The following is a 25618-nucleotide window of genomic DNA, read 5'->3' as shown; positions in this document are numbered from 1 at the left end:
AAGAGAGGAATACATTGTGAGAACAGAGACACATTGGGATTTCAAGTTTTGCAGTTATAAACCCAGTCACCACCATGAGCTAGAAAGAAGCAAGGAAGGATTGCATCCAGAGTCTCAGGGGAGCAGTTCCCTGCTGGCACCTGTATTTCAGGTTTCTATTTTCCAGAACTTCGAGAGATAAAATTTGTTGTTTTAAGCCACTGAGATTGTGAAAATTTGTTATGTCAGTCCTGGGAATTCGTCCTATCCATTCTTCCTATTTAGAGATATTTAAGAAAATATTAAAAGTGGAATGTCCTATTCAGCCCCCAAATTAATGACTACCCAGTATCACTTTGGGTAAGTATTGACTCAAAGCACAAGTTTGTTGTTGTTGTTGTGTTTTGTTATTAAAATAACAAGTATTGAAATTGTATAAATGAGTATGTGGCAATGAATTGAGGTGAATTTATAAACAGTGACACTTTCTCTTTAGCCATGGCCCTGTTGACTTCCTGTTTTACTAGGAACCTGGGAGCAAAAACATAAGGAAATGTATGGTTTAACCTAAGACAGAGGGACAACTGGCCTCATCCCAAAAGCAGAAGCCCTGAGAATGTGCCACGCAGTCCCAACACCGAATCTCCATGGGCAGCCCACAAGGACTGTTCTTCCTTCCAGTGGAAATAAACAGAAGCTACCGCCTGCTTTAGCAGACCCTTGGCAGCCTGGTCCTGCCAGTTGGCCAAAGTGAATGTTATCTTCTACATTGGAATACTGATTTCCAGTGTCAAGCAGCCAATTTGCATCTCTGATTGTAAAAATAAATAAATACATATATAATAAAAACATTGATGAGATAAAACCAGTGAAAAGAAGGGAGGATCAAGACCAAGTAGGAGATAGTAGTGCATGTCTAGTGCGTCTTGTTTCCCTCCCTAACTTTACTTCCTGCCAGCCACAGGGATTGGACAAGGTCAGTGACAGTTTGGAGTCTGTTTCCCCATATTCCCAGTGCAGAAAGTAATGACATGTCATCATGATCAAAGCAAAAGACAGAGAAAGTGGAAACAACCTTTGAGAATGCAAAGACATATAAAAATAGAGGCATTCAAAAGTTCCCTGGAGAATGCAAGCTACACTTCCCCGGTGCCACATTATTGGAGACCATTATGGGCCAACTCCATTACAAATACCATAGTGGTAGTGACACAGGGTCCCAAACCCAAGAGAATTCCATCACTTCAGCTCCAGAGGTACACCTTCCTCCACACTATTTGCAACACTTCCTCTGACCATGTCCAGCATCCTCTCAGGGTTGCACATCCCCGTGTGCATGCCTTCAAAGGAGGAAGGACAATGGATTAAGCATGGGTTCTGAGGCCCTGGAGCAAGTACTGATATGTGCTTCAGTGTCTTCAAAGACTGACCTGACATTCCCAAGCAGCCATGGGAGAATCTTCTCAGGTAATCCAAAGCATGCCTTTGGGGTCTGTCCTGTGATCAGTCACATTTTGCCTTGGTAAAATTATGCATAATTGTCTTTTTTTTTCTTGTGTGCCTTTTTTTCTTGTGTGCAGAGCTCCATCTCATTTATCCTGGGTCCCTCTAGAACTTATAAGAGTGACTTTTTTTTTTTAATCAGAGCTGCTCAGTAAGCATTTGATGAATACATTCATAATCTGCCCAAAGCTCTGGCAGTTGATTAATTTCCCATTGATTTTTTTTACTTTGGGCAATGTAGGTATTTGCTGAATATTATTTACATGATTCATATTATTATTAATATTATTAATATTTTAATATAATTTATACTGTTTCTTGACTTAATTGCAATAAGTAATGAAATAATTTTGCATTGAAACCCTACCTCAAACACAATAATAATACACATTTTACATTCTTTTTTGATGATAAGGTGCCAATTAAAATATATACCATCGATTTACTAACTTATTTTCAAGAACAAAAAAGTCACTTTAAAGGTGCACATAGATGGTAAGAAGTATCCTAATTTCAAAAATGCCAAGTTGGAGAAGGTGTGCATCACAGTGCAAGGAGTGCGGTTTGAACTCTTGTCTAGGAAGAGTAAGACTTGCCGGGAAAACCCTGCAGTGGAGAACATAGATTCCCATCTCTTTTGTCTCAGACTTCTCTTTCTGATTGATAGTATCTCATGTTTCGTCACATCTTCCTCTGCAATACCTGCTATCTGTCTTGCCGTATTCATCAGCATCTTCCTGTTTCAGGCATGAGGTTCAGTCCTCAACACACCACAACCTACCACAACTTGTCTCCCTATACACAGTCCCCCCAGCCTAATTCTTCTTATCTGATCATCTAGTGGCCCCAAAACTATTGAATTAAGTTTAAACTTCTTAGCCTTGCATTCAAAATCATGTACAATTTAATTTTTTTTACCTACTTTGACAGTCTTAGCATTTAATCTAAATAAACTGGCTTACTTCTCTGAGATGCAATAGCCTTCCTTCTGACAGTTTCCCTGACATTATCAAACCTCAGTTTCTTTGTTTTAACTCTTCTCTCTTCCTATGATCCTCTTCCTGTCTCTAGTCACTGCTGTTCAATCCACTGTTAGTAGTTCACCTCAAATGGCACCTCCTCTGTGAAGTATTCCCTGATGATAGCAGCCAGAATGTCTAATTACCACTCCTGGATTCCTATAGGATTTAGTATATGCTTCACTCATACATCCCGTGACACATAACCCAGTTGTTTATTTGTATGGTCATTCATTTATCAGGACAGAAAGCTCATTTTATATTTTTGACCCCCACATCCTTAAACAATGTCCCAGTGTAACTAAATTAGGAATACATATATGAAAAATGAATAAATTAAATATTTGGAACAGATAATTCACTTGATTAAATGTCAGAGAGGTTTCTGAGGTGACATGAAAGGAAATGGAGCAGATAAAAATAACTAAAATTAACAACTTCTTTCCTAGTTTTTTCACTTATTCCTTCGGTAGGATGCTCAGAAGCTTGACAGAGGAATGTTGGGCCTGTGGGAATGCACGAGAAGATAAAACAGCTGTTGTCCCTGACCAGTTTGTTTTGTTTAAACCAGGTAGAATAAATCAAAATGGAAATGATAGAATGTTAAATATTCTGGGGTCGAAAAAGAAAAGAAAAAAAAAAAAACTAGAGTATATGCAATCACCCAAAACCTGTGTTTTAAGATAGCATCAGAAAAATATGCCCTCACTCAATTTACGGGGAGAAGAGGAAGCACTTTTTTTCTTTCCTGCTGGTGTTAAGTTCAGCTGATAAACTCTGTGACTCCAGCCCCACCCTTCTCCATAGTGCTGGAGAAGAATAAAAATGCAGGATGTCTAAGAGATGTGTCTGAAGAGCGACAGTAATTACTGGCCAGGGCTGATGAAAATTCTCCTAGGACCTCACAGAAGTACACTGATCATGGCTGAGCACCGAAAAGAAGACAGAGCAGCTGCTTACCAGAGCACGTGTGCAGTGCAGAACAAAGAGAGCAAAATATATCACTGGCTCCTAGCCACAAACTAAGAAACCGAATGACGGAAAAGCCAGATTGTATCGATCTGTCGCTCTTGTCTATGATATGATATTCAACTCCATAATCAGTGAGTGGGACAACACTTCCACTTGCTGGTAAGCAGATTGTTAATATTCTCTAGTCTTGCTCATGCTGATTTATTTCATCTCCGGAAATGGTTGCAAAATATGTTTGTGTCCTAGATTTTGTTTCACTTATAACACCTGACAAAAGATGGTGTACACATTATACACAAAAGCATGAGCACACAGGGACCATGTCCTACCTTTTTCACTTTGGAAAGCAGGCACAATTTTATCCTTAGAACCAGGAGGTACAAGGGGGGTATTTGTCAACCTATTGATTCTCCTCCTTACCTGGCTTAAAGGATTGGTTTACTAACTGTCTTTTGGATTTGTTGTTGTTGTTTATTTGTTTGTTTGTTTAAAAAATAGATACTCTAAAAATCTTTTCTAAAATGTAGGGAGAAAAATGATCAATAGTACACAGTACAATGAACTCTGATTTGTTTTACAACTATTGCTAACTAATGACTTATACCTTGGAATTTTTCAAAGGGTAAAAATCGCTTGAAGTAGTAAATAGTTCATAAGTACACATACTATTATAGATTTTTTATTCTTCACTATGTCCCTTGTCTGCTGTTTTGTATCCTTTGCTTAGGGTTTACCTTTTGGAACATGGTTTACTTTCTCAAAAAATTGAAAAAACCAAAACTATTAAACTGCCCAAAGAAGGAAAAGTACTTGTACAGAAAATTGGGAACGATTGGAGACCCACAAACCACCTTAAATCAATCTAAACTTTCTTTTCCCAACTTCTGAAATGTGATTTCCCCTAGGGTAGGAATCATGTTATGGAAATTTTGCACTGCACAGAACGAGGAACATCATCTAGTGCTTGCTCAACAAGCCCCGAGGCCCTCTTTGTCATTGTCCAAGTAAGTAATAGTTGATTATTTACTTGCTTTCATGAGCTCCTGTAGTAGGACTTGAGTGCAGAGAGGAACACCATTCTGTTTTGCTTTTAAGTACTGGCAAAGTGAAAGCTCTATTTAGTTTTGTAATTGTTATTCTTTTTCTTTTTCTTTTTTTTTTTTTTTTGTAACTTTTTTGCAAAAACTCTAACAAGATTGCAAAGAAACACGCCAAGTCTGCATGCAAGCCAGGTTTAAGAAAAAAGTAGGACAGGCTGAGAGGAAACCAGTGGACTCCCCTAAAGAAACTGTACTTGCATTAATTCTTCTATTTTCATTCTTCTTTTTTCTCTCTTTTAGAGTTGGTGTTTGAATATGGCTAAGAATAAGCAAGACACAATGGGTTTTGCAAAAGAAACAAGAGAAAGTAAGCATTTAACTCAAGGGCCAACATCATAGGTTGAATAATGTTCCCAAAATTCTGAGTGTTTCATCTAAAAATGTTTAGATGTTTCATCTAAAGTGTTTCACTTTTAAAATGCTGTGTGTTTTTCTTTTCCTTAACAAATTAACTCTATATACTCTGAACATTTCTTCTTGTTTCATCTCTCTCTCGCAGATGAGAAACCATTATGAAATTGGATCGGGGGAACCTTAAAAATAACCCAATACTATCCTCTCGTTCTGCACAGATGGACAATTTGATCCCAGTATGCGGTAACTTGAGTGGAAACACAGTGGATCACTGGAAGTAGCTGTAAGACAAGCACCAGCCTCTGTTTCCCAAACTAGTGCTATTCCCATTGAACCTCACCACCTTTTACTGGAAGAATATCATTAGAACTTTGTCTTTTCTCATCTTCCCTCATAAATCTGGCCCTCGAATCTTTCAATCATTTTTATTCTCTTTCAACTAATCTCTAAGATTTCAACGTGGCATAACAGATAACTTTTCAATAAAACATAAAATAATCAGTTCATTTATTCATAATGACATCAAAAGTTCCAGGCGTCTAGCTTTACTATTTTGCTATTCCTGCTAGTAAAAATAATTCTTTGCTGCTATTTTCTGACTTAAAATCAAACTCTCATACATATTTCTGGTTTTGCGCTTTTCCTACTCTTTCTCGTGTGCTCAGATCAGATTGTGAAGATTTCTGAAGCCTGACATGAGAATCGTTGAGTGCTCAATCCTGCTGCCTACTGCCTGTCATCCATCCATCAATTCAAAAATGAATATGTAGGAATGTAGTTCACAGTCTTGGCAGGACAAATTTTTTAAAGACTGATTGATTTTAAAACATTTACCAAATTGCTAGAAATCTACTCTGACAAAAAAAAAATCTCAATACTAAAACATAATTATAGGAAAGCAGGAGAAAAAAATAGGTTTCATTCTTACCGGTACATGGAAATAGTCCAAGAGAAAACAGCACCAAATGAAACACTGATTTCCTTTTTTTTCTGTTCTTTGAAATTGGATAAATCTAAGGTTTTTTTGTGTTTTTTTTTTTTGAGCTTAGTTATTTGGGATGAGGTAGGAGAGGAGCTAGAACATAAGTTTAAGCATGGTAACTAGACTTTCATTGGAAAATAAATTATAGCAAGGCAATAGAAACCCATTGTATTCAGTGTATATGTACACACATGTGGAAACATGTTTTTTTTTCTCATGAAAAGTAATAAATATACAGATAGAAGGGAGCTCATATTCTAAGAAATATTCTCCCTCCTGAGTTCTTGATGTCTAAGGTAGAAACCCAAGAAATATAAGGTTAACTTAAACAATATTAAAATATAAAAAGTACACACGGGCATTAACACAGTCTTTTTTTATCAATCTTAGTTTATCAAAAAGGAGGAATTTGGGTATTATTACAAAAACTTCCTACATGTGTTACCTAGAAAAAAATTATGCCTTTTCCCTTCAGAAATTTTTGCCCAATAAGACAGAAAATAATCCTAAATATATTAGAAACCATAAATTTTTTCTAAGACAAAATTTTTCTTGTTCAAGGAGAATCTGTTAGGTTCATTTAATAGTGATAATAATTTACAAATAAATCTTTAGAAAATATGTATTATCTGTCTCCAAGTGTTCAATCCCAAGCACATAAAAACATACATGTTGGATGACTGAGAATTTCTTTGACTAGAAGCTGTCTCAGGAGTATCCCTTCCAGATCCTTCAATCTCTGAACTGGAGTTGAGCTGGTGGTTAAAAAGCCAACTTCTCCCATTGAGTTTATTTCATGTAGGAGAAATTGAAGTATGCAAAATAATTTTAGGGCAAAGGCAGCCCTAAATTTGGCCTTTCCCGGGCTGTAGAAATCCTGAAGAGGATTCAGGCAAGGAGGTCATAAAGAGGTAAGATTTCCATCATGGGGTCTGTCCTGGTGAGGTCAGCATGGATTCATGAGCTACCGGGCTTTCTGTTGTCCTCTAAAGGAGGATCAGACAGAGCTGAGCTGGTGCACCTGAACATCCAGATGAAAACCAACCCCATGTGACTATCTGAGGTGGCACTTTCCTGAAAGGCAAGCTCATTGAACATTGGCATGGAATGTCAAGGCACTTTATGGAGCATCTCTGAAGTTTTACCAAGTTAGAAAAGACATCTGGGGCAGAAGTTTGCTTGAAATCCAGTGACTACATGTAAGAACTGAGCAGAATCACTTGTCTAACTCTTTTAAGTCTTAACAAGCAAAGGATGGAGAATGTGGGAAAAGGAAAACAGCCTATTCTTTTAAAGGGGTGGGAGGACAAAAGAAAATTGCCTTAGTCTGTCTCCTGGCATTTGCCAAAGAGAACATGCTGAAAGGCACTATCAAGAACCATCAGTTTGTGGGTCAGGGTTCCTGCCAGAGTAACCTAATTGTCTTTGACTCGCTTTTAATCTGTATGAATGTGGTAAGAATAGCTAATGTTGCTTTACAGCATTTAGTCTCGGTGTTCAATATAGAAAATCTACAGAAAGATTCTTATCTACAGAGAAGTGGAAAATATTGTCACGCAGTGATAAAAAGTCCAACAGAGAGGAAGGTGGGAAGCATCCCCTTTCCTGTGCAGGTTTCATCTGTGCACAAAGGTCCTACCAGCTTCAAAGAAAACCTGTGCCCCAAATAATGGCTAAGTGTGTGGTGGAGACTGAATAGGAGAGTGTTATGAATAGCATTACCAAAAAAACTACATGATACCTACAGGTACTGATGGAAAAATGGCAAAGTATTCAAAACTGAAAACAGGGTAACTGAAATATTGTCACAAGGTGCAAAGAGAATCGGTTTTGAACACTATAACCTTTAACATAAAAGAAGAGAATTTTGTTAACAAGTCACAAGAAAATACTTTTCTTTAAAAATCCGATTTTATGACTCCAATACACAATTTTCAGTGACTCTGATTCTTATCAGTTAATCTCATTAGTATAGATGAAGAGGGAAACAGACACTATTGGTCTCTCTCATAAATACAGCACGTGATAGAGGTTAATTCAAAAAACAGATGAGGACAAAAAGGTATAAGATGTACAATCCAAAAGTGTTTAAAGACTTCCCATTCCAAGCTAGTGGAAAATTAATCATTGGTTTTATTAATGTATGTGGGGATTGGGTCCAAAAATGACATTAGTTTTTAAGCTCCCACATACAAAAGGAATCAAATTCCATATAGCACATTTTAAGGAAACTGTATTTTGTCCTTTGACAACTATGTTGTAGACATCATTTCTAAAATCACGTCTTGATTTTTTTGACTTAGAAACTATGATTACAGTAATAAGATATCAAACCAATCAGATCTTTTCTCCGCATTTGCTTTACACACTCTGTATAAATAAAAACTTAAATTGATGGTCCAGATTAAACTTGTTTTTTTTTCCCCAATGTGAATCTGTGAAAATGCAATTCCAAACAACAACATTTAGCAAAGCCCTACTACAAGTGTGTCTATGATCGTGGAGAAACAATGCTGAAGTTAGTTGAAGTTAGGACATCCCCCAATGTACTGCATGAGCCTCCATCCAGGAAGAGAGCTCAGAGTGCCCTGCTATAGCACCAGAGAGAAAGTGACACAAAGCCATTCAGAAAGAACAGAGATCACCTTCTTCTTTAGATAGGGACAAGGGCTGCTTTGAAGGAAGAAGATGAAAGAGAATCAGTATCATTTCAACAGTGAGCAATGGTGGCCAGGGAAATAAGAGGACAGGAGAGTAGACAGAGGAGAAAACAGGAAGAGGGGTCAGCAACCAGGTTGCTGTGTCAGGTGTGTGGTTGGCTTAAGAGAAAACTACCATGCACATGACTGGGGCTAATTGATGAGGACCCTGACCTGACACACTTAAGTTCTTTGGGCTTGATTCAACCATCAAAGGGTATTACCAATATTTTATTTTTAAGCAGAGGCATAAATTAACTAATTTTAGGAAAATTGACTTGGCAGTGGGTTTATAAAATAATTGAGGGGGAGAGAGTTGAAACCAGTTCATCTTGTGCCATAATCTATCTTAGAAATAGATAACAAAGGCTTGAACTAGCACAGTGTCTGAAGGGAAGGAAAAGGAAAAACCAGAAGGAAGGAGTATAGCAGAGAGATAAGGCAAGAGGACCTTGTGGGGCAACAGGCTTGAGGGGCAATGGGAGGGGACTCAAGGACTCTGCACCATCCCTAGGGACAGGGAGGATGATGCCATTGTGAACAGTGGTGGTAATAACCCTAAGTGTTTTGCTCAGTTATCTGACCCTAATTTCATTTTCAGCACTGCAGTTAAGCTCCAGCACATAGTAGCAAAACTTTGAAGTCCAAAAATCAAGTCCCTTGTTATAAAGCCTCGCTACATTGGAAAATCTAGTTTTCTCTTTTTCCTACTCTACGGAAGTCACAGACAATGGAAAAATCAACAAGTACCAAGGTTCTACGGCTTTTCAAAAGCAGTAATTCCCAAGGATTTGCCATTTTGCTATATCTGCTCTCTTGAACCCTAGCCCAGCTCTATCCCCCTTCCTCTTCACAATCAAAATGGAACTCCTCAGAAGCCTCCTGGAGAGACGTCCACCATTTACCCAAAAGAATCATTTCCTAAGCATCTTCTCTAGCAATTCCTTATAATCATCCCTGGTGGGATTTTATACCCCAAATCCCAATTTTGTGTGAGCTATCTCCTCTCTCCCATGTTAGTTTGGCTCAATACAGAAAGCTGCTTCTCCTAAATTTGATTCAACAATTCCATGTTCTGGACATTAATTGAGCACCCACTGTGTACAAAACTGTGAAACAGGTCTGGAAAGTGGATGAACAAGTCTGAAACTAAAATATATATGTGGCATATTGTATCTTTCAAAGATGGGCTCAGGTTATATCCACTGCACATGCTCTCTTTATGATGTGGGTTTTAAGAGAAAAGATGGACATTCTTTTCCCTGGAATCTGGGTAAACCTGTAGGCACTGCAGAAATGATGCTAGAAACTGTATTGCCTGGGTAATACAGTTTTTACCCAGTTCTCTAAGAATCCTGGGAACCTAATACCATGCTCTGAGGAAACCAGGGTGCACCTCCTTAGGAAGTCCACATGTGTGTGCTCCAGCCATGGGTTCTCCCCTAGGTCCCGACAGCTGAGAGCCAGCATCAAACACTGCACATGTGAGCCATGGAGCCTTCATAGAATTCCAGCCCAACCTCCAAGCTGCTTCAGCTAATCCCTAGCGGGAGCAAAGACAGGTATTCTCATTGAACCCTGCCGGAATTCAGATCTTTGGGCAAAATAAACGTTGGTGTAAGCCATTAAGCCTTGGGATTATTTGTTTCGTCACAGTAGAGAACCAGAACAGATACAGAGCATGACTTCAAAAAGCTTACAGTCAATTCAGGGAGACAAGCTTGTTCACAAATGACAACAGTAGTAGCAAAATTATGTTAAGTGAGCCACAAGCAAAAATGAATGTGTACGCAAAAGTGGGCATATACTGGTTTACGCATAGAAAACATTTAAATGCATAAAAATTTAGTAATAATTACATCTGTGGAGCCACCCTGGGATGTAAGAGAAGGAAGTCTTCTTTGGCCTATCTCTTGGTATGCATTACTCCTTACCTTACACATGGACTTACTTCTCTGACTTGACTTCTACAGTGGTACAATAGTGGGAGGGAGGGGAAGGGCCAAACATGTGCTGTAGGTTCCCTATAAAGACAATTTGCAGCCAGTCTCTTGGAACAGCTGCATCTTATCTCTGTGTGCTTCAGTTTCACATCTATACAAAAATAGTACTAATCTCATAGAGGCTTTTGTGAAAATCAAAGTTATGTAAACGTAGAGAACACAATAGCAAGTACTGAATAAACATTAGTAAAATGTCTCAGAATACCTGAACTACTGAGCACTGGCATGGCATGTGGACAGAGAGTCCAAGTGGCCGAATAGGACTTGCTTTAGGAAGAAAGATATTCTTACTCCGCTTCAGATCAAAGGATAAAAGGGAAGCAGCATTCTTAGGTGTGATTGCATGGGAAGGTATATGATGGCTTTGATAACAAGCAATAACTTCTGCAAATGCCACACTGACTTACATTTTCCAAAATGCTAAAAGACCACTGAATTTATACCTCCCATCCCACTTCCCCATTCTGCTTCCCCTTCTTCATGGTTTTCATTGGGTGTGACAAGTTGACTGAGTATTACAGATGACTAGTCCACCAAAAGAGGCCAAAGAGATCTGTGCTTACAATATTTTTGCACCTAATGTTTGGCCTTTCCCTGTATTTAGAGAAACTGAACATTGTCTCAGTTATGTCAAAGGAGAACTGATCTTTCCATCTGTTCTCTTTTTTTTCTTAAATATTTTTTAGTTGTAGTTGGACATAACAACTTTATTTTATTTATTTATTTTTCTATGTGGTGCTGAGAATCAAACTCAGTGCCTTACACATGCTAGGCAAGCACTCTACCACAGAGCCACAGCCACAGCCTTCCATTTGTTCTTGTATGTACTTTTTCCATTCAAATTATATAGGGTGGTGTAAGTTATTCACAAGAGTAAGTAGAGTAATTTATCTTCTTCTTGCTCAAAGTACCTTATGTCATACACAGTTTGCAAAAACATGCTCTATCTATAAGTATGAAGCATTTTAGTAGCATAGGAAAATAGACAAGGCAGAATCATCCATAAAATTACATGATAATGAGCATATAACCATAGTACTTTCATAACTGACAATATATTGTCTCAAGGTTTATAGATTTCAGGGTAATGGCCTCATCATTCTGCTTGTAAACTCTAATGAGTAATGAGTAGTTCCTCTCTGACTCAGGACTTCAATTGTTGTTTCCTGTTTAGTTGAACTTACCCAAGTATCTTAGAAACAGATGAAATATTTTATCAGTTCCTCAAGGGTAGCTGGGGTTGTCTTTTTTCCTTATGAACTAGATGTTTCACCTCATGAAAATTTCTGGCATTTCAGGAAAAATTGTATATCTGTTTTTTCTTTAACATAGAGATGATAGCAGCTACTCAAAGTATGAGAGGATGTTCTATATCCACAATGATTTAAAGAAAGAAAAAGAAGAAAAAACTCTCTGAAGAATAGAGAAATTGAAAATAAAAAGTAGAGAAATTATGCTAAGTATGGTCAAGAGACAATTTAACTGAATTTCATTAATTTAGCCATTTTAAATCCCTTTGGTATTAAACTAGGGTGAGATTAAATAAATCAAGAGATTGATTAAGGAACAAAATCTCACTGATTCCATCTCTGCTTTGTGAATGTGAATCAAAGTGTGTGTGAATTGTAATGACTATGAAGAGCAGGCTGTACAGACTGCATACTCAAAATTCTCAATGATACACTGTGTTGAGTCACATAGGGGCATGAAGAGTTCCTAATGAGCTCTCCACAAAGTTCTTGAAGGGGGAAAAATCATCTGCAAGTATTTTGTGACAACACTTACTCAGTGCTTCCGAAAGCTGGTTCAAATCACCAGCCAACAAATTGTACACAGGTTCCATGCAATACAATACATGATCTCCAGACTATTTACCCCTTATTTCGGAAAAGGAAGCTATCATAGGATACAAGTCTATGACTCTCTGATATCTTGGAAGTACTATTCCATCACAGGTCATCAGCACAAGGGCTGCTTCAATAGGAAGATCACTGAAGTCAAAACAGCAGGAAATACAGCCCCACTAGCCCATAGCCAGGGGCTAACTACTTTCTCTCTGAGACAAAGGCCATACATACTTCCAGCACTGAAAGTGCCTTCTCTATGCTCTGATCAAAAACAATAGGGCACCTGCTCTAACTTCATCCCCTCTAGGCAAGGAATGTCTACACTTTCCTACTCACCTGCCAAAGCACGCACACTTACACACATGGCCCCTTACCTCATGTAAAGAGTAAGTTTAAACCTGTTTCTTATATGTTCATTCTTACTCCTCTGTATGGGCAACATATGTTTTCCAGTTTGATGTTGCATCTAGAGCTTGAGGTATAACTAGAGAACTTGAAAAGTCTCTAACTTGCTTTTGATAATCTGCCTGTACAATAGAAGCTTATTAGTACTTGAAAATACTGCTTATGTACAATCTAAACAATTGGGGCCTGATAATAAGCAATTCAAATTTTGTGACCAAAAAAAAGTAAGTAGAAAAACTTTTGTTATCGTAAGAAATGATTCATTCTTCTAAAAACAATACTTCTAGAGCGTGTTAAAAGGTCAATATATTTGCAGGGCTATGTAGGGATTGCTGATGTTAGTGGTATTTATTCTGATCCAAGTTCCTTTTTCCCTTTCTCTGAGTGGGATGGTTTCAATTACAGTATTTCAAGATCATATTTTTACTAAGCATTAACAGTACTAAGTCCATTACAATCAACATCCAGCAGAGTCTACCAACCAACAAACAAAAAATCAAGATAAACAGAAAACCAGAACCTACTGACTATTCTGCTCTCAGGCAGAAAGACAAGTGCCTGGGCTTCTGGCTGACTCTGGAGTCCCATGTACTTTCTTCTCCAGGTCATGCTTGCCCCCCAGAAGACTCTTTGCTAGCCTTGAAACCTGCAGGAGCCATCAACAACACCACACACACCTGACTGTTCTAGTCATGTGGCTGCCCATGGTCCCTGTACCAGGAAACACTGCCAGCACCTGCAGGCTCTATGACTCAATGGAACTGTAAAAAGTGCTGAATGTCAGTTTGGTGTCAAAGATGGTCCATAAACCTGTAAATGTGCTCTATATCCTGAGGACAATATTTGATGAATCGAAATTTCTTAAATTTTTTTAGCCTTGGTAACCATGACTATGAAATAAAAGCATTTACTTTTTCAGAGTTGTTCAGAGGATATGAAAATATGCCTAGGACAGTGCCTAGCATGTAGTCACTAAAAATTTTTAAAAAGACTTTATTAGTAGTACTTAGTCATAAAAATAACAGTAGCATTCATAAAGATATTTGGAATGCTATTTGAATAATAATGAGAAGGGGTAAACAAGCTGAGACCCAGGACATTACAGATGGATCGAGCTACAGAACAACTGTGGCAAGCATGAGGATGATAAAGTTTAAGAAATCCAAGTCAGTGAAGTCAGTATTCAAGCAGAGCAGAGATAAACCTACAGAAGGTATCCTGAAGAAGGGGCAGTTTCACTTCTACCTTGTCTGCACAGATCTTTCTAATTAGACCATTCAAAAGGGTAGTCCATCCTAGGAGGTCACTCTGCTAGCTCAAACCAATATCCGGAGAAGGCAGACCAGTATCAGACCCCAGGAAGAGTACTTGGATCCAGAGAGGCACCTTCAAAATTTTGGTGGAGTGCTTGCCTACTATGCACAAGGCACTGGGAATGGAACCCAGCGAATCAACCAAAAGAAAACCAAGTTTTTCATTGAAAAGAAATCACTGTTTATATATTTTTGTTTTTCAGATGTATTAAAAAGCATTGAGAAATCACTCCCCAAAATTCAGTGATGAAGGACGAACAAACAAAAAATGATCTTTCTTATCACTTTCCAGAGCCTGGTCAAGCTTGGCTTTGGCTGATTTCTGCTTTGTCCTCCTGAAGCTTCTGGAATTGCAGTGCATCCATGGATCAAAGCCTAGATGCATCAGGCCCCAAAGTTTTAAGCTCTTCTCCTTCAAGTTCTAGATTACGTCTCCAAAAGTCAATATGAGGGTCCCTCTTTTTACTATGTTTTAACTACAGCATAGGAGATTTTTTTGTTTTTTACCATGCCATATTAACTCTCTCTTATCTCTATTTCCACTATATTCTAAGATTTTTAAGGCAAAGTCTCTTTCCTCTTTTAGGCTTAACATCTCCAGCATCTCACAGACAGGCAGTTGTTACTTCTCCCCCCATCCCAGCCCAGTCTCTCTTAGGTGAATGGGAGATTGTTTAGAGCTAGAGAAAACACTGGCAGGACATACATCAGAGGTTAATGTCAACTGAAATGCCAAAAAGGAACAGAAGGGCTTATGTGACATGAAAACAAACAAACAAACAAATACATCTCAGACTGATAGAGCTCCATGCCTCTAAACAGACTTAATGACTCCAGAGGCATCTGAGCCTACCTAACCATATCCTAGTTTTAAATTAGCATTTTTACAATTCTAGTTGTAACTTGGATGCATAGCTGCAACAAAATCACAGTTACAATACCAGTAGGCATATACCCACTGAGAGGGGACTGGCCCAAATGATGAGATGTTCCTATGAATACACACAACACCATTTGCATTTAAAAAAATTGACACTTTGGGTGCAGTATTTGGTGGCAGCCAAAACTGCCTTCAGAGAGCAAATGGAGATAGAAGAGGAAAGAAGGTGACAGTGGAGGAGTGTGAATTCATATGCATCATCTCCCTGGCTCAGCAGAGCAAAGCAGTGAAATAATACATATGCCATGATGATTAATGCCCTGAGACTCAATGACATCATGCTTTGGAGATCTAACAACCTGCTTCTCATATCCTGAGCTGATGAAGAGCCCCATGTGGTCTTACTGAGTAGAAAGAAAATAGTTTAGCGGTGAGTCAGTTGAAGATTTCAATCTTAAATACACTTTGTTTCTGTAAAAAATTATTTGACATAATTATGTTCATGTTTTAACCATATACATTTATCTATTGATATAAACATATATATATATATATGTGTGTGTGTATATATATATAATATGTATATCAGTACAAAAAATATACATATTCTTTTTACCATGCCTATATAAGTCGTCACTCAAAATTGAGACATGGACTAGGTGGTTGTACTCAAGCTGGTAGTGAAAAGGACGACAAGACTGAGACCCCAAAGTAATTTGAAGACAAGTAGAAACAAAAAGCACAGGTGTGAGTATGTGGACCAAGCAGGGATCCATTATTCTGAGAACAAAAGTGAGAGGGCTTGCTTAGAACCAAGAAATCTGGGTAAGAACTAGAAACAAGGAACGTAAATTCATAACCACGGAGTAGAGGCTCTAAGCAAAAATGAGGTAAATATACCCATCCTGGGGGACAAAGGTGTTTAAAGGAAATAACTAGAGCTTCACATTATTCTAATTCATTGAGGGCAAGGAATGTTGAAAACTTCCAAATATTTAGCCTATAGAAAAGACAAACAACATTGACTAAACCAAGTACATTTACTTCCTGCTGTCCACACCCCCTCCCCAACTTGTAATGTAGCATGCATTGGAGAGTGTGTGGACACAAGAAAAATAAAATGTTAAAATGTAGAGACTGAAAACATCTTAACCTGAACGTTTTAGAGATAAAGTTGAAAAGCTATGTGACATTGATAAATATGTAAAGTTGGGCAGAGAATCGGTTTGTTTTAGAAAAACACTGGCTTTTATCAACATTCTCAAAAAGAGAAGCACAGGGCTTTCCTTGCAGTTGTCCTCTATGCTCCAGTGCTCTGAAAGAGGTAGCCAACAACATTACGTGTTCTGATATTTTTGTTTTTTCTAAGCTCCGTTTCTACATTGCCACCGACATTTCAGATTTGAAATCACATTCATCACTGTTTCCAGTGATCTGCCCTTTTTTCTTCATCTCCCTCTTTCCCACTGTGTTTCTCTTTTCCCTACTCTAAGGAAGTTTCCCCTGTTATTATCTCTGTGTTTGCTGCAGACAACTTTAAAATAGAGAGGATCCTGTCACCACCACGTGTACCTTGCCAGCTTCGTTTTTGTCTTTTTTTCTGGTTAGCACAGCCTTTCTCGAAAACCAACTAAAGTTGTGAACACAGAAAAGAGGCTTCTAAGAAAACAGAATCCCAATTTCTAGGGACTATTGTCTTTCCAGGTAATAAAGCGTCACTATAGAGTTGCATCATTCAGAACAATAGCTGTGATGTGTGTTCCCTGCAGCATCAGAAGTACAGTAGACTCACTGTCCGGCACAGTTTCCAGGAAGAGGTGGTGCTCCCTAGTCATCTCGGGATCAGTTTCTATGAATATAAAACACAGAGAGAAGACAGAAGTCTGAACTGTGCTTCTGATTAGCTAGACATTCTCTGTTCAAGGAATGGAGTCATATAACAAAACATTGCTCTGGACCATATGAAAGTAAAGAAATCTATGATCTATTTGGAAAGCAGATCTTTCAGTGTAGGTTATCTGATACTCTTTGTGACAACATGGTTACTAGCGGCTGATTTTGAATATATTTTAATTTTTAAAGCAAAAATTAAAAATAATAAATTCATAGCAAAATTAACTGGAAAGTGCCGAGACGTCTCATACGCCCTCTACCCATGATTGGAATCCTGCACCACAGTGGTAAATATGATAAAATTGTGAACCCACACTCATATGTCCTAATCACTCAAAGACCAGAGCTTACATTAGTGTTCACTCTTAGAGTTTGAAATTCTATAGATTTTGACAAAAGTATAATTATATATTTTAAACATTATGGCATCATACAGAATAGCTTTATTGCCCTATGAATCTTCTGTGCTCCATGAATCAGTCTCCTCTCTCCCATCCCCCATTCATTATCTTTTATTGTCTCAACAGTTTTGCCTCTAACACAATGTCATATAGCTGGAATCATATAGTACATGGCCTTTTCACGTTAGCTTCTTTCACTTAGTAATATGCATATAATGTTCCTCCAAGTCTTGATATAGCTTGATAGCTCCTTTCTTTTTAGCTCTTAATAATATTCCATTGCATGAATGTACCACAGTTTGTTTATCCTTTCACCTACTGAAGGACATCTTGGCCAATTCAACATTTTGGCGATTATGAATAAAGCAGGCATACACACATGTGTGTAGAGTTTTGTGTGGACGTAAGTTTACAACTTATTTGGGAAAATTCCAAACAATGCAACTGCTAGATTCTATGGCAAGAGTTTCTAGCTTCTGTAAAAAAAAAACTGCCTGTCTTGAAAGCAACTGTGCCATTTTGTTTTTTCACCAACAATTGATGACAGTCTCTGTTGTTCCACATTCTTACCAACATTTGAGTACATTTTGGATCCATGGGTTGGATTTTTATCATTCCGATAGGTGCATAGTGGTATGTCCCTATTTTAATTTGCAATTCCTAATGACATGAGGTTGATATTTTTTCATGTGCTTATATGCCACCTTTTAATCTTCTTTAGTGAGATGTCTGTTCAGATCTATTGCACATTAATCAAGTTGTTTGTGTTCTTATCTTTGAGATTCATGAGTTCTTTGTATATTTTGGATTACAGCCCTTTATCAGATATACTTGTAAGTATTTTCATATTGTTCCTTGACAGTATCTCTTGCAGATGAGAAATTTTCAATTTTTGTCAATTAATCTTTGCTCCACAAAGCACACAAACATAATAGCCTATTTAGGGCATACTTCCCAGTTATCCAAGATATGGCAATTAGGGCCCCAATATCCAAGAGGGAGAGGCGTAGGGGAAATCATCAAAGTGCAAGGCAGGCTTTGTAGGAAAGGGAAGGGAGAGATGCTAAAATTTTCCCAACCTTTCCATCACAGAGCCAAGTATAAGGGCAGACAAGAGAAACATTCTTAAAGCTTGGGAGCGTTGCCTATAGGAAGGGAAAATGAACATTTTATTTCTAACTTTGACATGTGCACCTGCAGTGGCCTTGTCAATCCACCTCCTGAACTAATTTGAACTGAAGGACAAGGAGACATAGAAAAGACAGAGGTCCCAGCCTTAACACAACCCACATGCATGTGTACTTAGGCAAGTGAACTTGGGAGAAGTAGCTAGGTTTATGTTATCATGACATATTCTGTTCACCCAGGCTGGCCACTGAACTAGCAGACCCCCACAGCAGGATGCTGGGTGGGTGTTTGTGAGATCTAACTGATGCTGGAGCTGCCATGTGTACAGTTGCATAGACCCCCAAAGGCCAGAGAACTCCCACCCATACAATTGCCACATGAAGGGCCTCAGCCTGTCAGGCCACATTATCCAGAGACACAGTAAAAACATTCACAGAGGACAGCCTACACTATAATATGTGACAGACAGGTCCTTCAGTTTGGATCATCCCAAACTGAAGAAACCTAGAAAAGGGACAGGGGAAGAGAGACCATATCCCAAAGGCAGACCACACTGCTGTCTTCCATCTGGAAATTTTGTACTTCTCTGATGATGTTGGAAGAGATCATTTTAAATTGGGGGAATAGAGACTTTCAAAAGACTGAATTGTTAGGGTTTTGTTTTTAATAGAAAAAAAATGACCAAAATATCATGATATTTGCCCAAGGAAAAGATAAATTTGACAAAGCTTAAGTAATTACAGAAAAAAAAAATCACTTTCATATATATGCTCCAGGCAAGTTTACATTAATCAAAGTAAACAAAATAATACAATATTGCTGTTAGAAAGAAAAGTGTCAATTAAAGTGGTCACAAGTGAAAAATGAAAACATAGGACATTAAAAATAAACTCCATGCTTAAAAAATAATTATTAGGAGAATATGAATCAAATAACAAACTATACAGGATTAATAATGGTATTACAGAGAATAATAGAATTCAGTATATCATAGGAGTAGAAGCATGGTTATAGAACAGATTCAAACCCTCATACTGTATACTGGTGAAATATTTTGCTGATTCAACAAAATATAGTTTTATGTAAAGTTTTTTTTCATAATTAAATTTATTTGTAAATTATTGGGAAGCCCATCACAAAGATATAGCTTATTATAGTTATACATTCTACTGTCACGTATAACTAAAAATAACAAGTAAAATAATTTTTAAAATGTTATGTCATACATTTCTATCCGTATCAGTAGCAATTTTCATGGTTATTATTTTCTTATCTGAAATAATTAGAGGGAGATAATAAGTAGATTATATGTCTCTCTCTCTCTCTCTCTCTCTCTCTCTCTCTCTCTCTCTCTCTCTCTCTCTCACACACACACACACACACACACACTCACACACATAAACTAATACCACAATGTGATGGCATGGTTTGGATAGTAGAAGATGCCATCACAAATCATGGTGATATCTAATCTCATCAAGAAAGACTAATTTGGTAAGCAATATTTGACATAGGCTTTGCAAGGTAGAGAAAATATTGCTAACCAGGGATGTCAAAACTTTATCTATGAAGCAAAGGGCCTGCAGCAGAAATATGGTGGGAATAAGCATATATAGGATGGCGTGAAGGTGCTACAGAGACATCACCCTACAGATTTTTAAATCCTTTTACAAATATCTATATTCTAAAATCATAATTATGAAATACTTGTGGTAATCTTATTTTCACTAATAAAACTAATTGAGGTATAAATAAATCAAATGGTTTTTACTAGACCACTCACTGTAAGAAAAGAAAGTAAATTCCAGATTATTTGGATTTCTAATTTTATTGTCTTTCTATTTTATTTTTAGGGTTCTCTATCAATAACTTGGAATAAATTGATGATATGATAAAAATATTATTTCATCTAAAAAAAATCCTGACTAGCTGCTGTATCCATGGTATATCAGAATCCACATGGAAAATGTTTAGATGATACCTTCTAACACTGTTACCATAAAGATTAATGATAAAATGTTTTTAAAAAGTGGCTATTATTATCAGCATTTTTCTCTTCATCGTTTCATTCATCATTACTCTCTGTTATTGTGATTATGAACTGAGATGATACCAGTAACATCCGAAGATAAAACAGTGCTGATAAAAATAGATTTAATTTGAAATTTTGGTTTATGAAAAAAAAACTAAAAAATATATAGTTCAGGGTAAACAAAATTCCTCAAAATAGCTAGATTTGGTGATAAGTTAGTTGTGCCAGTTTAGGAACTACTCTGCAAGTGAAAAAAACATATAAAGTAAATGTCAGGCTTTGGTCCACTGTGTATGCCTTATTACCACTTAAAAGGGAACTTAGGAGATGAAGGTCCCAAAAGGCTAAATGACCAGAGGCTAAATGACAGTCTGCTCACACATCACCCCACTCATCCTTCATATTTCCCATCTATTTACTTATTGATTGTTACTATCATAGCATACTTTATTTGGGTCTATCTTGCAAAAAGCATTCAAAAGCAACATGCCCCCCAAATTCACCTTCATCTTTTAAGAAAGGCAGCTGGGGTGCCAGGAGTTTCCTCTACTCTTGGTGCTTCATTTGAGGAAAGCTCTTGACATCAGCCACATGTGCCCCAGTCAGCTGTTCAGTACCCCCAGACATTGCACTGAATTATCAGATAAGTATTTGATTTACCTGCAGTCTATTTGATCTGTGATCCCTGTATCTTTTCTCTCGTTGATCATTTTTCTCTTCACTCACTATTCCTTCCATGCAGGATGGGTGGTGGGTATGAACAATTCCAAAAGTTAATGCATTTTGCTTTGTTCTCCTAATGTGTTGTTGTTGGTGGTGGTGGTGGTAGTGGTGCGTGTGTATGTGTGCTGCTGGGGATTGAACCCAGGGCTTTGTGCTTATGAGGAAAGCATTCTACCAACTGAGCTATATCCCCAGCCCCTCTCTTAATGGTTTTACTGAGGAAAATCAATTAAACTGTTGACTTAAATACCATTGTGGGATCAATTATAATTCCAATTAACTGGGCCATCTGGGTTGCTCACCACTAGCCTTGGAAAAAAACTCATGATGGTGAGATAAAAATGTTTCCTATTCTTTTTATTCATCACTCACTCTAGGATTTTCCTGTAGGCACTGGTGCTGGACTCTTGAGATCCCAGAACTGTTCTCCGGGTTGGTAAGATCTTACCTCTGTCTGTGACCACAAAGGACATCAATGACATTCCCTTCTCTCCCCACCAAAAGAGCTAACATAAACTAATTGCTTTACTATGCACCAATATCTCTGCCAATGAACATTGCATGCCTTATTTATTCAATTCCTTTGAGGTAGACAATATTGTTCTCTTCTTTTAAAAAGCAGGAAACTGAATCTTAGGAAAAGCATTGTGCCTAAAGCCACAAGGGATTCAAACTTAGGTACATTAACACAGGTGCTACTTCTCCATCTAGGCTGCCCTGCATCTCCCTCAGAGCCAGGCTCCTGCTGTGTGCCACACGGACAAGCCTCTACTGACATAAACAAGCCAGAGAAAACCCATATTTTTTTCTTAAGGTTGAGGTCCTCTAACACCTGCATCCTTTATAAAATAAGTATTCCCAGAGACACATATCCCCTACCTCCAATTTGTTGAATCAGAATCACCAAAGGTGAAACCCAGGACTAGTGTTTGAACATTCTCCAGAGGGATACATACATCAAAGTTTGAGCTCCACTGTGTTGTCTTTCTTCTTAGACTCTAAAAGTATGCTTAACAAAGGTTTCCTGGAGACAGTGCCCTGACCCCTGGTGGTGTAGCCCCAAACTGTAACTCTGACACGATGGAGATTTGATAAAATACTTTTGATCCCACCCAAAACTCACCTTTTAACTGGCAACTTGTTTAAGTTTTGGTTGGCTCTAAGTGAGCTCTGATCACTTTATTTAGGTCTATCTTGCAGAAAGCATTCAAAAGCAACTAGTTTTGCTAAACTTCCTGTAGCAGTCACAAAAAGAGACACCTCGTTCAATCAAAATGTTTATTGATTATCTATTCCTTGCAGATGATGCAGAGCTTAAAGTGCATATGCAGTAGTGATGGTTGGTATGGATCATACCCCATGGAGGACAAGTGGCCATCTGAACATTTAATGTCAGGGTCCACTGTAAATGGCAGACTCTACCGCAAACATCCCCACCTGTATAGGCCTTCATATGTGTGTGTTATCGAACAAAAGTCTTTCACAGGTTGTGTTTTGTTTGGGGAGAGCTTAAATCTGGCAGATACCCTGTGTAATAAGCATTTGCAACTCTTGTCCCCTACCTGTGAGGATCTTATGCCTGGTAGATAAGTTATAAAATCTTTGTTTTCTATGTGCTTTTATTTGTTTGTGTACATGTGTATCGTATGTTGTGGCAACATGGTACTAAATTGGCTTATAGATGACTGAGTGCTCATAAATTTGAAAAGACAAGTCAAATGTCTTTAAGCTCACATGAATTAAATAAATATGTGACAAAGAAGTTAATCGAAATTTGTTGGGAAGAACAAGAGCTCCTGTCCTTAGAAAAGCTAGAGTAGATGCAGTTAAAAAAAATAATGAATTCCTTCTCATGTGCATTCTCTCTCTCTCTCTCTCTCTCTCTCTCTCTCTCTCTCTCTCTCTCTCTCTCTCACACACACACACACACACACACACACACACACACAGTAAATTCCCATGAGCAGCCTTACCCTGTCTTCATCACTGGATTATTGTTTGAGTTCTTAGTAAGTTTAAACTTGGTTTCTACTGGCTCCCTCCTTTCTTTTCTTTTAATAAGAACTTTTAACTTTCTAGATGAGTTTCTTTTCTTTGCTATTCTCCCTGCCATGATGTCATGTTCCTGTATTTATTAAAACTTTCTATTATCAAATATTATCTACATGTCACAAACTCAGCATCTGGCTTGACAGAAGATATCCACCCCCAGCAAGTCCCCTCACCATATGTTATGAGAAAAAAACAGAAGCAACCTGGTTCAACAAGTAGAAGTCAAAAATATTTGATAAAACTCCTAAACATCAGCCCACTTATTCATTAAACACTTGAATAAAGAACCTCCCCCAAAAAGAATTACCAGCAATAATCCCCTTTATTTTAATATTGATACTTCATTAGTATTTGTTTACTTTCTCCCCTTCTCGAGATCAAAGAAAAAAATGTATAATTCAGAGTCGTCCCATACATTTCAAACTCAAACTCACCATAGGACTGTAACTCGAAAACCTCCGAGTGATTCTCCTGGTCTCCAAGCCAGATTTTGTCTCCTCTGTTCTACATGAATTCACAACCCCTGCAACACAACAGGACAATCAAATACTGAGACTGAAACACAGTCTTGCCCTGGCATCTTTCCTATCTAGTTATTTTAGGACATGGACAGTTACAAATAGAAATAAAAATAAAAAAATACACAACAGCAAAACTTGAATGATGTTTCTGTGATTCCAAGCCCTGTATGGATGGAAAATGTATTCTATAATGAATCAAGTGGAGAATGCAACCATTTCTAATCTGGAGTCACCCCTAAGTGTTTTACATGTAGCTTCCATGTGAACTGTGAGATTTCAGAGTCTCAAATGCTGGTTCCTATAATCTAACTACAAATTTTACTTCATTTGCCTTTGTTTTCAGGTAATTAATGAGTTCATCTTAGTCAGAAGGAAGTTTTCTTCTACAATTTTGGTTTTTAAGCAAAACCTAAAGCCCTACTTTTGGTCAATTCTATGCTGTTCTATTAAAACCAGACTTACCTGAGCTTTTTCTTTGAAGCAGAACAGACATCATTTTGTGATCTATTTTTTAAATAGAATACCATGTTGGTTTCTGCTCACATGACATTCATTTCCAGTCCCAAGAAACAATTTATAGAGAGAGCAAATGTGCCACATGGACAGCAACTATCATATAAATATGTATTGTGGAAAATTTTCCACCCACATGGAAAACCTCATGGTCTGGTTTGGAAAACAAGCACTTCAAAGTTGTGGAAAATAGGAGCTGTCCCTGCCTTTAAGGCAGATCTGGCACTGAGAGTCATTCTATTTATTTTGAGCTTGTAACTGGCTCTCCCTTAATTTGAGATATTTATTGTGCATGATCAGCTGAAAGTTAATATGATGTTACCTAAAAAAAAAAAGAAAGAAAAAGAAAAGAAAAGAAAGAAAAAAAAAACCTCTTTTGCTTGTATTTTCAAATCAAGTAAATCCATCCTCCATTGAAAACACAGCTTTTGTTCTCCAAATCAAATTTGAACTGCTTGAGTTTCTAAAAATAAAGGCAATATTTAATATAGCAACAAATACATTGGAAACCATTGCAGCCTTGACCAACCATATGTGAAATAGTGCCCCTCTCTTTATTTGTCTCCATAATATAGAGAAATTATGGAGAAGGAAACCAAAATAGTTGGCTTTTTTATGGATTCCTTTTAATGAACTATAATATTTTGCTGCCAGCTACTAGTAGAGATTTAGAATTGTTTGTATAATGCACATGAAATTGAGAAACCAGCAGCTCTGGCTCATGCTCCTGATGGCCTGACACCTCTATCTCCCTTTCGGGATCTAGCTGGATGTTTCCTCATAGAGCAATCTGTCCCGGGGCTTCTTCTGTGATTGAACAAGCAGCTGCACCTGTCTATACACTAATCCATCCCTTTAAGAGTCATTAGTAAAGACCCAAGTTTCATTGCCCCAGAATCTCCTTAGAGACTTCAAAAACTGTTTCTGAGGTTTGCTGCGTCCCTACCTGTGCTGTAGTGCTGGAGCTGGCGGGAGGAAAGCAGGAAAAGCTGCCCTGTTGGAGATCCCAGCTCAGCATGAAGTGGGGGGAGGGCACAATGTGGGCAGCTGGAGGAAGAGAAGGCGGAGGGAGGAATTCATGTGCCACTGCAAACATGATACAGTGCCAAAGAAAACACCATTCTTTTTTCCAAGAAGTTCAAGGCACTTTGTAAACATTAACTCATGAGGCCAAGTAGTCATGGAGCAATTATTACTTTAATATATCCTTAAGATAACTATTACCGTCAAAATCATTAGAAAAGGGATTCTCTTCATCATTTCATTATTTCTCAAGTATTTATTGAGCACCTACTGTGT

The 25618-nt window shown here is 37.8% G+C and overlaps 1 protein-coding gene across 3 annotated transcripts in view; it reads right to left on the bottom strand.

The window, feature by feature from the left end:
• Positions 1-25398, bottom strand: part of Cytip (cytohesin 1 interacting protein) — a 61275-nt gene extending 35877 nt beyond the window's left edge. Inside the window, exons 1-3 of one of the 3 annotated variants that reach the window (XM_046426893.2) lie at positions 25266-25398; positions 23720-23808; positions 16849-16905 (exon numbers count right to left, since the gene is read on the bottom strand). In XM_046426893.2, the coding sequence (XP_046282849.1) occupies positions 16849-16891 (43 nt within the window). In that variant the 5' untranslated portion in view covers positions 16892-16905; positions 23720-23808; positions 25266-25398. Of the gene's footprint in view, positions 1-16848; positions 16906-23719; positions 23809-24268; positions 24620-25265 lie in introns of those variants that run through there. The other 2 variants (XM_046426895.2, XM_046426894.2) reach the window with 2 other exon arrangements.
• Positions 25399-25618: the final 220 nt, after the last annotated feature.

Source organism: Marmota monax, unplaced genomic scaffold, assembly GCF_021218885.2.
Source record: "Marmota monax isolate L192 unplaced genomic scaffold, Marmota_monax_Labrador192_F-V1.1 WCK01_AAM20220418_F8-fsc00048, whole genome shotgun sequence".
Classification (NCBI taxonomy): domain Eukaryota; kingdom Metazoa; phylum Chordata; class Mammalia; order Rodentia; family Sciuridae; genus Marmota; species Marmota monax.
Note: the sequence above shows the minus strand (reverse complement) of the source record. Positions and strands in the feature narration are given on the sequence as shown.